Genomic DNA, 16,639 nt, shown 5'->3' with positions numbered 1-16,639 from the left:
TTACTTTTCAGCTTATTTTGATGTGTCACTGTTGTGTGAGAGTATATTAGTAAAAAGTAAAGTTCCCCTTTCAGACCTTGTGGTCTATAGGGCAGATGATGTAAAGGTCATCTGTTTCTGTGGCCTACGCTTAACAAGGCTGTCATGTGGTCAGCACAACGACCAACTGCCTTTACATTTCCCCTAACTCATGTCAGGTACCCATTAGAGCTGGGTGGACTCAGAGACGCCCGAAGATTTCGAAATTAAAAATCCCAGTCTTCACCAGGATTCGAACCCTAGTCCCCGGTTTGGAAGTCAAGTGCTTTACCGCTCAGCCACCGCGCCTCCGTGTGAGAGTATAGTACTTTTATAAAGTTTTCCCTTTAACACCTTGGGATCTATGGGGCACAAAACATAAATGTTATCTTTTTCTGTGGCCGAGGGTTAATGAGGGTGTCATGTGGCCAGCATACTGACCAACTGCTTTTACTTTCCCCCCACTGTCAGGTACCCATTAGAGTTTGATGGACTCAGTGGATCCCTTAAGATGCTGAAATAAAAAAAATCTCAGTCTTCACCAGGATTCGAACCCGGGACCCCTTGGTTAGGAAGCCAAGCGCTTTACCACTCAGTCGCAGTGCCCCCGAATATTACTCATGCAAAAAACAAAATGATCATTTTGCTGGATGTAACAGAACGTGGATGTTGGTTACATGTAACGATTAATACTATGTGCTAGATTAATACTATGTGCTAGATTAATACTATGTGCTAGATTAATACTATGTGCTAGATTAATACTATGTTAGCACGCATAAGTTATGTTCAAATATACAACATGAAACATGAAAGCACAACTTAGCCACAAGCTCCGGGCTCGTGATGCCTACAAACCAATAGATATAGGCTAAATTACAAATAGGCTAAATTACAAATAGGCTAAATTACAAATAGGCTAAATTACAAATAGGCTAAATTACAAATAGGCTAAATTACAAATAGGCTAAATTACAAATAGGCTAAATTACAAATAGGCTAAATTACAAATAGGCTAAATTACAAATAGGCTAAATTACAAATAGGCTAAATTACAAATAGGCTAAATTACAAATAGGCTAAATTACAAATAGGCTAAATTACAAATAGGCTAAATTACAAATAGGCTAAATTACAAATAGGCTAAATTACAAATAGGCTAAATTACAAATAGGCTAAATTACAAATAGGCTAAATTACAAATAGGCTAAATTACAAATAGGCTAAATTACAAATAGGCTAAATTACAAATAGGCTAAATTACAAATAGGCTAAATTACAAATAGGCTAAATTACAAATAGGCTAAATTACAAATAGGCTAAATTACAAATAGGCTAAATTACAAATAGGCTAAATTACAAATAGGCTAAATTACAAATAGGCTAAATTACAAATAGGCTAAATTACAAATAGGCTAAATTACAAATAGGCTAAATTACAAATAGGCTAAATTACAAATAGGCTAAATTACAAATAGGCTAAATTACAAATAGGCTAAATTACAAATAGGCTAAATTACAAATAGGCTAAATTACAAATAGGCTAAATTACAAATAGGCTAAATTACAAATAGGCTAAATTACAAATAGGCTAAATTACAAATAGGCTAAATTACAAATAGGCTAAATTACAAATAGGCTAAATTACAAATAGGCTAAATTACAAATAGGCTAAATTACAAATAGGCTAAATTACAAATAGGCTAAATTACAAATAGGCTAAATTACAAATAGGCTAAATTACAAATAGGCTAAATTACAAATAGGCTAAATTACAAATAGGCTAAATTACAAATAGGCTAAATTACAAATAGGCTAAATTACAAATAGGCTAAATTACAAATAGGCTAAATTACAAATAGGCTAAATTACAAATAGGCTAAATTACAAATAGGCTAAATTACAAATAGGCTAAATTACAAATAGGCTAAATTACAAATAGGCTACACATCAGGCGGAGTCCCAAGCCTAACCCCGTAAACAAGAAAAAATATGCATTCCATGTGACCGCCATTCACATGATTATAATGACAACGATTTTAGAGCTACGAAATAACGAAGAAATTATAATAACCTAAATTACCCAATACTGGGGGAAAACAACGAACAGAAAACTCCAGCCACTACCCAAGGAAAAACAATGACGCGTACAGACAAGAAAACAGTGCACAAACTATAATGGTGCACTAACCCCCCCCCCCCCCCCCCCCCACCTAACATGAATTGGTGCTCGAATAATATGACCTAAGCGCCTACACTATATAAAACTTTCAATAATGCTACCAGTCAGTGCATCCAGAGTTTCAATAATTTGTAAGCAATTATCTATGACAACTTGACAACTTCCCCCTTGGCTAAGTTTCAACTAAACATCAGAATGAAATTCAAAGACAAATGACAGAGAAGAATGGAGAATGAAGGTTGACAGATCTTGTGTGGTGCCCCAGCGGTCCAGCAGACCAAAGGATAGGTGAAAGTGAATGTGAAGTTAGATGCGAACCTGACATAACTGATGTCTTATAATGAATATCTAATTGATCTAATTGTTTTGTAAAGGGTCATTCTCTTATTCAAATCCTCAAACCCACAACGCACCTTGATAACACGTGTAAACACAACAGTACATTCTACAAACATATACAACAGTACATTCTACACACACAACAGTACATTCAACACACACAACAGTACATTCTACAAACATTTACAGCAGTACATTCTACAAACACACGTGTAAACACAACAGTACATTCTACAAACATATACAACAGTACATTCTACACACACAACAGTACATTCTACAAACATTTACAGCAGTACATTCTACAAACACACAAACCAGTACATTATACAAGCACACACAACAGTAAATTCTTCAAACACACACAACAGTACATTCTACAAACACACACAACAGTACATTCTACAAACATATACAACAGTACATTCTACAAACACACACAACATTACAATCTTCAAACACACACAACAGTACATTCTACAAACACACAACAGTAAATTCTACAAACACACACAACAGTACATTCTACAAACACACACAACAGTACATTCTACAAACACACACAAAAGTACATTCTACAAACACACACAACAGTACATTCTACAAACAAATACAATCAGCGTTTGATGTATTAGGCTCCTAATTTCCCGCTGACGAGGAATGGCCCTGAAAAATCCTGATTGAGGGTGGAATAAAGTTACTGCATCATTCGATAAAGTCCAGTAGGAAATCGGCGTTATCCTAATCTCTGGAAATTCTTTTAACCAGCGACCGGAAGTTCTTCACCCCTAGTCCTGTCTGAGGGTTCCCAGCATCAAGATCTGATGTAACCAACAACTTCAACCCCTCCCTCCACATCGTATTTTGTATGCATGGTAGTTGACTGTTGATAGTCTGTACCTTATGCTTACCTATTCGCACCTCCATTGATGACTAAACAGGTAACAGATGGATTGTCCTATCGGGAGTAATTTAGTTTTTTGAGATTTTAAAATAATTTGAACGACACCAGAAGACCTGTAATATGTTTTCCTATTAAAACATGTTATTAAAAACGAAATAGAATAGCTATGTCTAAAGATTGATTAATTGATTAATTCATATATTATATTTGATAAACAATTTAAGCTTTGCATCTCTCGTTGAACTGTTTGCAAGGGTAACCCTTTTTTTTTAAAAAATAATTTAATGTAGCCTACTTGTTATGAAGTGAGTGTGTGTGTGTGTGTGTATTTGTGTGTTTAAGAGGTTAGCGATTGGTTGTGGGTGATGCAAGATAAGTGGATGGCTGCCTGGTCGTGCGGTTTGCGCGCTGGACTGTCGTTCGGATTTATCGACGGTCGAGGGTACTTCCAGAAACTGACGAACGTCACTCGATCATTCTGGTTGATAACATTTCAAATGTTTTTAAAAGTTCGCCAGTCATTGCAGAAGACAGTCTAGGCCCGTAACGGTTGATCGCTTGTCTAGCGTTGGCCTAGGGTGATATTCGTCGAGATGGGAAATGAACCGAACCAGAACCGAATGAACTGAAATTGAACCTCATTTAAGACCAAACCGAACCAAACCCAAACTTTAAAACTGATCGGTACGAACCGAACCGAACGAACTGTTCTTACCTTGACCGAACTGAATCAAAGATTTTGCAATATTTATTTACTAAGAAAAAATAAAAGCTTAGTTTCAGTGACACCAGTGTTGGAAATTAAAATGGCCCAACGGCGGAATTAGGTTTCGCATCGCTGTTTTATCTAATTAATATTTGAATTAAACATTATTACATGTACCTAGTTTTTTGCTATTACTTAATTTCATAACATCGAGCCGAACCCGAACTTTAGACCTGACCGAACCGAACCCGACCTATACTAGTCATCGAACCGAACCGAACCCGACCTATACTAGTCATCGAACCGAACCGAACCCGACCTATACTAGTCATCGAACCGAACCGAACCCGACCTATACTAGTCATCGAACCGAACCGAACCCGACCTATACTAGTCATCGAACCGAACCGAACCCGACCTATACTAGTCATCGAACCGAACCGAACCCGACCTATACTAGTCATCGAACCGAACCGAACCCGACCTATACTAGTCATCGAACCGAACCGAACCCGACCTATACTAGTCATCGAACCGAACCGAACCCGACCTATACTAGTCATCGAACCGAACCGAACCCGACCTATACTAGTCATCGAACCGAACCGAACCCGACCTATACTAGTCATCGAACCGAACCGAACCCGACCTATACTAGTCATCGAACCGAACCGAACCCGACCTATACTAGTCATCGAACCGAACCGATCCCGACCTATACTAGTCATCGAACCGAACCGAACCCGACCTATACTAGTCATCGAACCGAACCGAACCCGACCTATACTAGTCATCGAACCGAACCGAACCCGACCTATACTAGTCATCGAACCGAACCGAGCCCGAACTTTAAAAGTTGGTTCCATTCCCATCTCTATTAAGAACACACACAGCACTACTATTCCCATCTCTGTCAGCACCACGATTACGACCCTATCTCTCGGATGCTCCTTGAAGATGATGACATCCTAGCCCAAACGATACGCAGTATGGGTTAGGGATGGCGGAGGGCTTGAACTCGGGACAGTCGAGAAGACAGTCCAAAGAGGGTACATCACGACCAGGCTTCATATTTTACTTTCTTACATAGTAAAGAAATTATTCTAGTTTCGTATGTTTGTGTACCACCAGGACAATGTCGAAGTCTACGCCGCTGAAATCAATATGAGCATTGATTTTAAATGAATTAACTGCTCATTTCTGAGAATGTACACTTGTCAAGATTAAATACACAACGTGAGCACAAAGATTGTTGTAAACCAGTAGATCTATATAAGGCTACACCAACTCAATTAGGTTTACATTAAACCAACACCATGGCTACCCGGATCGTTGTAATTCTACTGATTTGCATATTAAGTTTCCGTGAGTTTGATAAAGTTATACAATTTTAATTTCTATTAGCTGCCTATTGCGTCTCTTTTTTTTTTTCTGGGTTTAAACTAAATGTATTAGTTTTGTCAATAAAATCGTGTATATAGTTTGTCCATCGTGGTTCGATGATGACCACTTTTGTCATCCAGGGGGCTGAGAGCTTTGCACAGGGGGTTTTGTGCCTCCTTATGTGGCTGGTGAGACCTATGTGAGCCCGGAATGTTCGGCTGCACTCTGGGCAGGTTATTCCAGCTGGCGCTAATGTCATTGGCCTTGCTTTTCTTCTCTCTTGCGCTTTTCTTCTGCCAGCGCTGTTCTCTTTTCCTCAGCAATTTGTGCGCCAGTTTTCACAGCGCGACGCCATGATGCTCTGTCGTGTGGGCTGAACGCTTTTATAGAAGCTTTGAGGGTGTCGTGTAACACCATCTAAAGCAAGCTACTTTAAGTAAAACTGTGTTTCTCAAAACTTTTGTTTGTAACGCCCCAACTCCTTGACGGGAAATATTCAACGTCCCCGCCCCTCTTTAATGAGTTAAGGGGGTTAAGAGGAGCTCGGTAAGCTCTATCTAGTTGGTTTCAAGAAAGTTTAAATTGCTAGACGTTCCAGATGGCTGCCTGGTCGTGCGGTTTGCGCGCTGGACTGTCGTTCGGACTTATCGATGGTCCCGGGTTCAAACCCTGCCCGCTCTCATCCCCCGTCGTCATGCGGAAGGTTTGGACTAGGAAGTAATTATCTTCAACTTTGAAGGAACATCCGAAATAAGTAAAACATTTTACAAACAACAATTTTTTTTTACAGTGTTTCTTTAAAAAATGTGACAGTGAATTTGAAATCCACATGTATGTAATGAATCTTTATAAACCTTAGTCCGTCTATTCCCAGCAGGACCAGAAAATAGCGCAGAGCGTTTTCTTGTGTTCAGTGGTTTAGAAATATTGTGTTCTGCCGTATAGGACGCGCTTTTCCTCATATAAAGAGGAGCCTAGGACAATGAAACTTTAACTACGAATGGTTTAGTATCTGCAAACATTAAAGCATTTACTAGTTTTCTAAGATGCAGGAATACATTCTCAATGCATCTATTGAGCACATTATAGTTTTAAAAACGCAGGTCAATTTAAATGAAATAAAATAGGAGACGACGGCGTGGTCCGAGTTTTATAATTCGAGAGACATTCGAAGTACGAAAAGTGCCTGATGTCTGATGTCATTTATATCTAATTTTTGTTAGGCAAATATTAAAATATACGTCCTCAGTTTGAGACCCTTCAACTCAACAAGGCCACAGCAAAACAGAAAAAAAAAATCCTAAATACTATTTGAGAAATACCTTCAAATCCAACAGATTTTTTTTTCGTGTCTTTGTTGATTTTTCGACAGAGTCTGGTATGGGGCACTCTGGGCGACAATAAAAAAAAGTACAACATAAATGTAAACACCTTGAACCTTAACAAACAGACCACTACAATATCATTAAGGACTGGTATCACAGTTTAAGCGAGACAAGGCTGCCTACTTTCATCAACACTTTTCTTCAATATCTTCCTAGAAACAATAATGTCAGATGCCCTCGAGGGCTATGGAGGTTCTGTAAACACCGAAGGAAGAAGTTTTTTTTTTCTTTTTACCAAAGTCTATTTATTTTTAATACGCCTTACGTCATTTTCAGTTCCTTTTAGACGCGGTCTATTAAAAAAACAAACACTAATCCTAATGACATTAATAAGAAAGATCTAGAGTTTTTTTTCTTTTTTTTGTTCCCTGAAGGAAGGTCTTTGCGACCCCCGAAGATCTTGTTATATGGCCGTAGATTTTAAGCTTGCGTTTTTTTAACGATAGTTAGCAGGTCATCATGGGGGTCCAATCGCTGCAGTAACCCTGTCTCTAATATCTTGGTTTGTGATGCGGTCTTTGAATGTGATACCTTCTGTAGCATCTCTATTCCATTGCTAGGATCCTCCTCTCTAGCTCTGCAGTCAGCGTTCAAGACTCACAAGCATATAAAAATGTGGGCATCACCAGGGATGCATCAGTCTGATTTTGGTGTCGAGGGCTAAGCCTTTGTCTTTCCATATTATTTTAAGTTTTGAAAGGGCTGCTGTGGACTGTGCTATTCGGGCCAGTAGTTCAGGTTTCGTTCCCTCATCCGAGACAATAGCTTCGAGAGATTTGAAGCTAATAACACTAGTCAGCTTTTCACCTTCAATACTGATGCCCATTTTAAAGCCCTGTTGGCTATTGGTAATAACTTGTTTGTTTTTTTTTGTGTGTAAACGATTAGGTAGAGAACAAAATACAAAAATAAAAAAATGTAGAAAGAAGAACGGGAATGTGACGTTCGATTGGGGCTTATGAAAAATGCCCTTTCCCCTCTTGGCTTCAAGAGAGATGGTATGAGAAATGTATTCAGTGTGTAATACCGTACATTGCTTGCATTAAGATTAAAGATTGCGTGCTTTAAGATTTAAGGTTACGGTTGAATTATAACATATATTGAATAGAGAAGCCGAAGTCAAGTCACATGAGTGCGCATTACGGAGCGAGTCTTTCCAAATCAAATCCAAAAGTCTATGTCGGAGAAATTACGATGCGCAGGTTAAAATAAAACAAAATGGGGATTACAGCGAGCGAAGAAAGTGAGAGAGACAAACACACAGACAGACAGACAAGGAAATAGAGAGCGGGCCGTAAAATTTCATTGTAACAGATACAAAAATTCAAGTATGTTAGGTTGATCATTAAAATGTTACTCGATTATTACAATTAAAAAGAAAAAAGAAAGGAGTGTTCCGGCCATATTCATCAATATAAACCTTCTTATATAAGACACTTCTGATATAAGACACTTCTTTTTTTTTTATCACGAAACTGTTTTAGTATATTCCTGAGCTTCCTGTTTTATTACTCATTTAATTTTACTTACTACGCGGAAACAAGAAGAACCCTTGATTTCTTTGTGTATGTTGACATTTACTAGTCAATTACCACTAACCAAACTGAAATTTCTAAGGTCATCATTTTGTTTTTAATTGTTACATAGTAACAAAGGATTGTCTTCCAGATACCCCTGCCACCCACTGTTCCACACATGAGATTGGATCATAGCGCTCTGAGCATCCAATTCGCATACGCTGCCGCCTGTTTTTTGGTTATCTTAAATCTCGTAAAAACAGAAGTCATGTTCCAGAAGTCACCCTATAAAACCTACTCAGCCCCAAAGATCACCATAAATAGACAGCGCCTTAACGTCGAAGACTAATTCACATATCTGTGAAACCTAGTATCAAATGACGCCTCGCTGTCAAGGGAAGTTGATTACCATCTGGCCAGAGCCAGCCCGCCTTTGGACGCCTCCAGGCGAGAGTTTAGTGAATATATCGCTCCGCATGCCTACAAACAATCGGTGTATACCAAGCAGTGGTTCTCTCAACCCTTCTATATGGACCTGAGACATGGGTATTATACAGAATGCAATTAAGACTACTTGAACGCTTTTACCATAAAAATGCTTGCGCTCCATCATGGACATCCGGTGGCCATACCGCACTACAAACAGCGATGTCCTTGCAAACGCCGGTATGGACAGTATAGAGGGACTTCTTATGTTCCAACAGTTACTCTAGGCAGGGCACTTATCCCGTATGGGGGACGAATGTATGCCAAAAGCAGTCTTCATTTGGTGAGCTAAAAGGTGGTTGATGTAAAAGAGGTGTCCCATGGAAAAGCTTTAAAGACCAGCTTAGGCGCCAACTTGCCTTAGTAGACATAGAAGAGAGAACCTGGTCCTGGTCGCATACGGCCTTAGAACAAGGCAGCTGTAGGTCACTCATAATTGAGAACAAAAGGAAATCCGCTGCCGAGGACAGACGCAGACGGCGAAAAGAAAATCTTAATCGACCACCGGCGGACAATGGTTATGTTTGCTTGGATTGTAGGAAAATATGTAGGTCACAGCCTGGGATGCGCAGCTACGGGAAATATTGCATTCCTCATATATCTCCAGACTCAAAGACAAGCCTTATTATTATTATTATTATATTAGTATATTAGGTCTTGGCGTTGAAAAGTAGATATATAAGTAGAAGTATATTCAATATTGTATAGATACTACTTTAGTATTTTTATATAGAAATGTCTTTTGTAATTTCTTTTACTAAAATTTGAGATATTCGCGTCTGACATATATAATTTTTACGTTCATCAACATAGCCCATTTCATCATTATAAGGATTAAATGATAACATTTAATTTGTTTGTTTTAACGCATAGGTGATTTGAGTTACTAGTCTTTGTAACAAAAAAGATAAGTAGTTTTTATTTGTTTCGTTGTTTGTTGTTGTTGTTTTTTTTTTACTTACCCAAATATCAGATTAATTTATGAACAATAAATCACTGAATTGTTGTTGTTTTTTAAGCGATCTATCAAGGGAGACAAGAGGAGAAGAAAGCATTAACAAAGAGAACCATTTCAATCTATGACGCAAAATGCAGAAAGTTTTCTGGATTTCGATCTTACACAGAAGGCGATGTTAAAATGTGTCTCAGCTACCGTCAAGATTTTAAAAACTACACTGATGCAAGAACGTATTGCTCTAGTAGGTTCTTTTTCTTTTCATTAAAATAAGGTGGCAAGATAAGATAACAAATGAGAAAGTGCTACATAGAGCAGGATGCCAGGACATCCGCTCTGTTATCAGCAGCAGACGCCTTGGCTGGCTTGGCCACGTTCGTAGAATGCCAGTAGGTCGACTTCCACAGGACATCCTGTATGGCGATCTAATTGAAGGCAGGAGAGCCGCTGGTCGCCCACTTTTACGTTATACGGATGTATGCAAACGCGACATGAAGCTCTTCAAAATCGACACTGGCAACTGGGAAGAGGTGGCACTGGACAGATCCACATGGAGAGAGAGCATAAAGGAAGGGTCACAGATTGCAGATGTCATACACAACAGAAGCAGAAAGAAGGGTGAAAATGCAACGGCGCCTGGTGATTATATATGCCCAACCTGCGATCGCAGCTGTGTATTAAGGATTAGCCTCTTTAGTCACACAAGAAGTTGCAAAGGGAAAAGATCGTCTCTCGAGACGTAAAATGCCACAGAGAGTATATATATATATATATATATATATATATATATATATATATATATATATATATACAAGGTATGTAAATATTAATGAGAAAAAAAATCTCAACTCATTTGCCACATCGGGAAAACTCGAGGTCAACCGTTAGAACGGTTTGAAAATGGCTCATTATCGAAAAATTAATTTTGGCTAGCATGTTTTATGAATGAATTGTTTTCCATGACGTCAAAGGGATAACAAATTTGACACCGCTTACGTCACTAGGCTCACAGCAGTACACTAAGACATCTCTTTGCAAACAAGAACAAGTTTTTAATGAATCAATTGGCCTAATTAAACATTTGCGCACCATCTTATTGTAGATTGATCTATTATGTAACTATGGAAGAAAAATAATAAAATTAAATTGGTTGATGTATTGGTTGATGTTATTGTCTGTTAAAAGCTTTATGAATTGTTTACACTTTAATTACGTAGACCCGTAGGTAGCTTTTACTTTGTTATTATTATTTTGTTGGTGAATTATTGCAATGTTGTCAAGCTTCGAAGTCTACTGTCCCATACCAAAACATAGGAAATGATCATAACACAGCTTATCTATGCCTTAATTTTACACACTGAACATGATAACCAGGGCCGGCCCCAACATTTGCTGGTCCTATGTGAAATGGATTGCGCGCGGCCCAATCAGGGTAGGGATAAGGATAATAAGTGAAAATTAGAATTTTGTATTAGAAAATAAATTCGTCTTTGCATTACATTTTTATTAAATGAAAGCTGACGATGCCGTTTTTTACCACTCGTAGGATTGGCGTTTACCATATTGACACGCGTAGGATTGGCGTTTACCATATTGACACTCGTAGGATTGGCGTTTACCATATTGACACGCGTAGGATTGGCGTTTACCATATTGACACGCGTAGGATTGGCGTTTACCATATTGACACTCGTAGGATTGGCGTTTACCATATTGACACGCGTAGGATTGGCGTTTACCATATTGACACGCGTAGGATTGGCGTTTACCATATTGACACTCGTAGGATTGGCGTTTACCATATTGACACTCGTAGGATTGGCGTTTACCATATTGACACGCGTAGGATTGGCGTTTACCATATTGACACTCGTAGGATTGGCGTTTACCATATTGACACTCGTAGGATTGGCGTTTACCATATTGACACTCGTAGGATTGGCGTTTACCATATTGATTGACACTCCAAAACGAAAACTTCGTCAATTGTAAGGACATTTTTTATGAGTTTCAGGAGATTTCCAGGAGCTCCTTGAAAACAAGGAGACCACGGGAACCCTATTATAAGTTAAAATGGTTCAATTTAATAATTAACACCTAGAATTAGCGCGGGCCTTATGAAAGTTCGGGGAAGTCATGCTCCAGAAGTCACCCAATAAAACCTACTCAACCCAAAGATCACCGCGCTTAGACATCCCATTAAAGTGGTAGATAACTTCACATATCTGGGAAGCATATTATCAAATGACGCATTGCTTTAAAGGGAGGTTGACATGTGATCAGGGATAGTCGTGCTTTTGGACGCCTCCAAGCGAGAGTGAATCGCTCCGCCTGTCTACAAAAATCATTGTCTACCAAGCAATGGTTCTCTCAACGGACTCAACCCCTCTTTGTGAATCTGAGACATGAGTACTTTATGGAAAGTGATTAAGACTTCTTGAACGCCTTCACCAAAGACATTTGCACACCATCATGGACATACGGTGGCAAGACCTCACTACAAACATCGATGTTCTTGCGAAATTGTATGAGCATCTTATAGTCTGACAGTCACGCTGGGCAGGGCACTTATCCCGTATGGGGAACGAACATATGCTGAAGGCAATATTGTTTTTAGTGAGATAAAAGTTGGTCGGCATAACAGGAATGCTTCACAATAACGCTTCTTCTAACGCTATGTTTTTAAGTCTCTTAGGAAAAAAAAATGCGCTATTTTACTTAGCTACAAGGTGCACGTTTTACCCTATAACATAGAGATTTTGCATCTTTTGATGCTTCGTACTAAAGCCATAATGAATATACTAATTGCAATATTAAATGTAAGAACGTAACCATTTTAGAAGTTACACTGCAAAGACTTTCTTCCAAGCCAATAATAGTTTTACTACTCAACAACCGCGTCTCCTAAACAATTTCAATACAAATGCGATTTCTGACTGTTTCTTCGCAACTCGGAACTCTATATCTAGAAGCTGATACCTGTGTTTCGCTTTACAATGCATCATTAAATTAAACAGTCTGAGTTATATCGTTCTTTCATGTTTCCATTCTAACAAACGTTTTGCTCCCATCATTAAATTAAACAGTCTGAGTTATATCGTTCTTTCATGTTTCCATTCTAACAAACATTTTTGCCAGAAACTTTTCCTTTGTCTCTTTTGCATTCTCCATCCAGAGGCAGGCATTATAAACCTCGCCCCCTATTGCGTTTTTTTTTCACTTAATTCTCTGTTCCCTGGATTGAATCAGCGTCCATCCATCCCAGTGGCGCTACATCCCATGGGGGGTTCTGGCCTGCTTCAACACATCCCTCCATTCAGATCTCTCCTGGACCTTTCGTCTTCACGCCCTAACCCCAAGCTGTTAAAGATCTGCCTCCACACCATCAATCCATCGCAGTCGGGGTCTGCCTTAGTGTCGCCTGATTGAATCAGCCTTTCGAGATAAAAGATTTTGCTTAGTTTGACCAGAACCTCCCCCCCCCCCCCAATTTTATATTCTTCGGTAGAAGGGCTGGTACCATTATAACGCTCCCTCCCTGTTTATTTATTTTTTCTATTTCATTTGGGGCCAGCAAATTCCTATCGCCTAGGACCTCCAAATAGCCTAGTTAGAATGACTGATATATCCGCATAGTAATGACAGGCTTTGTCGGTTATCGTTAACAAGATTTGCCTATGTAGCTGGCTAACTAGATAGTCCTTTATAGTTGATTAACAGTCAACGAGATAGGCCCTTGTAGTTGGTTAGAAGTCAACTAGATAGGCCCTTGTAGTTGATTAACAGTCAATGAGGCCCTCGTAGTTGGTTAGAAGCCAACTATATTAGGCCCTTGTAGTTGATTAACAGTCAATGAGGCCCTTGTAGTTGGTTAGAAGTCAACTAGATAGGCCCTTGTAGTTGATTAACAGTCAATGGGATAGGCTCTTGTAGTTGATTAACAGTCAACTAGATAGGCTTTTTCAGACCCTCGCTCTCTGTCAATGCGAACGTTATGTGGGATAACTCTAATCTGACTTGCAGAAATAAAAGAGTTATTTTCCCATCACGTTTTCATCGTGGTGTCCCACTTGGTTAGGCCACGAAGAGAATTATATATAAAGAAAAGCTTAGTCTGTTTGGTAGAAAATTAGGCTTATTTAATATAATATTTAAATGCCTGATTTTTTTATTTAAAGGTGTCAATTCAAGACTTGCCGTAATCAAAACGTGGGAGAAATTCCAAATCGTAGTACCCTTCGTGAATGCTTGGATTGGTTTAGATGATCTGGAAACTGAAGGGACTTTCAAATGGGCTGATGGTTCAGTGTTAGACGACCATCTCAAAAGTCGCATTTTTTACCCAGGTACGTTGGTGGAAAAAGAAATTAGTTCCCCTTTCAGACTTTGTGGTCTTTAGGGCAGATGATGTAAGGGTCATTTGTTTCTGTGGCCTACGGTTAACGAGGGTGTCACGTGGCCAGCACAACGACCAGCCGCCTTTGCTTTTCTCCAACTCATGTCAGATACCATTTAGAACTGGGTGGACTCAGAGATGCCCAAAAGATCGCGAATTTAAAAATCCCTGTCCTCACAAGGATTCAAACCCGGGATCGCCTGTTTGGAAGCCAAGCGTTTTACAGCTCAGTCACTGCACCTCTTACGTTGGTAGAAATGTGTTGTGTTCTTTTTGTTGATGTTGATCTTACTGCTTGTACTCATACAGAATGTAGCCAGTTTCTTATTTTATCTTATATAAAGTACAGACGTTTCATCAAACACTGAGCCATTATGTTCAAATACAAAAAACAAAATTTATAAAATACTCAGAAAGACACAAAGATAAAAGGCACATTCCTCGTTTTATCTGCTAGGAAAAATAAAGTTCAAATAGCTCCTAGTGCTATTAGAGCATAGAATGGATTGCCTGAGCCAGCCAAGAAATCCAAGGACTTGGCAGAATTTTTAAGTCATTGGTTAACATGCATGACTTCTTTTTGAAGTGACGTCTGTATTTTATAAGATAAGGAAGAGAACATGACTACGTCTAACACGTCTCCAACTCTAGTCATACATGATTACTTATTATTCTCCGTAGGATATGCACTTATTATAGTACTCCCTGTGCAAATATATAATTTAAGAAGTGCAGTACTTCATGAAGCTACAAAATCATAAGCACGTGACCCTAAAATTGATGTGTACTTCTCGTGAAACTTTTTGAGTAAAAACCTAAGTGTGAACCTATTTGTCTTTTGTTATCGTTGTAATCTAATGTGTAAGTGTAATGAACAGATATAAGACAGATATTTTCCTAAGTTTAATCAAGATATCTTATTATTATAAGATCAAACGTACATCGACGTGGCTTACGGAGGAAGGGGTTAAATTTATATTCTTAAAAAAATGTGACAACGATAATGTATAGTGTGTAGGAGGCGTGGTGGAGAGGCCAAGTACGCAACTCCTAGATACCCCCTCCCCCCCCCCCCAACTGGTCCACAAATGAGATTGGACCAAAACGCTCTGAGCATGCTATAAGCATGAAAGTAGCGCTATATAAAAGCTATAATAATAATAATAATAATAATAAGAAGAAGAAGAAGAAGAAGAAGAAGAAGAAAAACTGAGATAGAAAAACAAAGAAAATATGGGAACCTAGGCTTGGAGATTAAGCGTCTATGGAAATTGTCCAAAATAACAATATACCCCATTGTTATTTCAACCGAGGGGATAATAACAACTGACCTCACAGACACCTTCAAGGCCCTTAACATTCCTAGGAACATCTTCGTTGCCTGTCAGAGGGCGGTACTGCTGCAGACCTGCCACATCACCAGAAAATTCCTCAGTGGAAACTGTGAAAGGGACTACGATGAATTTTGTTTCTCTTTAGCGAAACTCGACCCTGGCAGCGCCAGAGAATGACTACTCGTTCATTTCCAACATAATAATAATAATAATAATAATAATATAGGGCTATATAAAATCTATCACGGTACATTGAAATTACGAATATAGCAATCTATAAAGTTGGATTAGTTGTCTTTTTTTGTCGTAAGTCTAACATTTCTTAGCTATTTGAACTCACTATAGTGTTGATCAGCTGTAAATAATAAATACATTTTTTCACCAGGAGAACCGAACGCTTATTATCCTCAAGAGAACTGTGTTTGCCAGAGATGTTGGACATACTTCGACAAGTTATGTGACACACTCTGCTACCTTGCTAAACATTATCTTTGTGAGAAAGTGATTTGACCTTTGCACCAAAATTCAATGCCAACAATACTATATATATCTAAAAGGAATAAAACAATTTTAAAGTGATTTTGGCAGACGAGTTAATTTTTTGTTAAGACTAAAACATACTGCCCCTATAACCAGCAATGTCTTAAAGTTAAGCCTAGAATTTTACTTCGAATGACTATACAAAGACTGTTAAAGAAAATGATATTAGTGTTGGAAAATTCCTAAAACCCGCGAAATCAATTAGATCATACCAGCACTGAAAGATAAGTACAGGATTAGTCAATGTCCCATTGTTTTTCTTTTTTTCCCATTGTTTTTTTTTTTTTTTTTTTTTTGTATTAGCATAAGCTCAGATAAAACTTTTATTCAAGGCGCCGCCGATGCGGCTAAAAGAGGAAGCTATAGTTTTTGCACAATAGACATGCCCCAGACATGTATTCTGATTTAATAAGTGAGGGAAAACACTTGCTCTTGATTAGTATAGAAACATATAGATCTACAAATTACGCTTAGCTGTGGTGTTGCTAACCAAA

The 16,639-nt window shown here is 38.5% G+C and overlaps 1 protein-coding gene across 1 annotated transcript; it reads left to right on the top strand.

The window, feature by feature from the left end:
* The first annotated feature begins 5,371 nt into the window (after positions 1 to 5,371).
* On the top strand, positions 5,372 to 16,184 carry LOC106056589 (CD209 antigen-like protein D). The gene is made up of 4 exons (XM_013213404.2): positions 5,372 to 5,514; positions 9,940 to 10,119; positions 14,054 to 14,221; positions 15,991 to 16,184. The coding sequence occupies exons 1-4, from the start codon at positions 5,466 to 5,468 to the stop codon at positions 16,113 to 16,115; spliced, it is 522 nt and encodes a 173-aa protein (XP_013068858.2). The 5' UTR covers positions 5,372 to 5,465; the 3' UTR covers positions 16,116 to 16,184.
* The last annotated feature ends 455 nt before the right edge of the window (positions 16,185 to 16,639 follow it).

This window comes from Biomphalaria glabrata, chromosome 6 (assembly GCF_947242115.1).
Source record: "Biomphalaria glabrata chromosome 6, xgBioGlab47.1, whole genome shotgun sequence".
Classification (NCBI taxonomy): Eukaryota; Metazoa; Mollusca; class Gastropoda; family Planorbidae; genus Biomphalaria; species Biomphalaria glabrata.
Note: the sequence above shows the minus strand (reverse complement) of the source record. Positions and strands in the feature narration are given on the sequence as shown.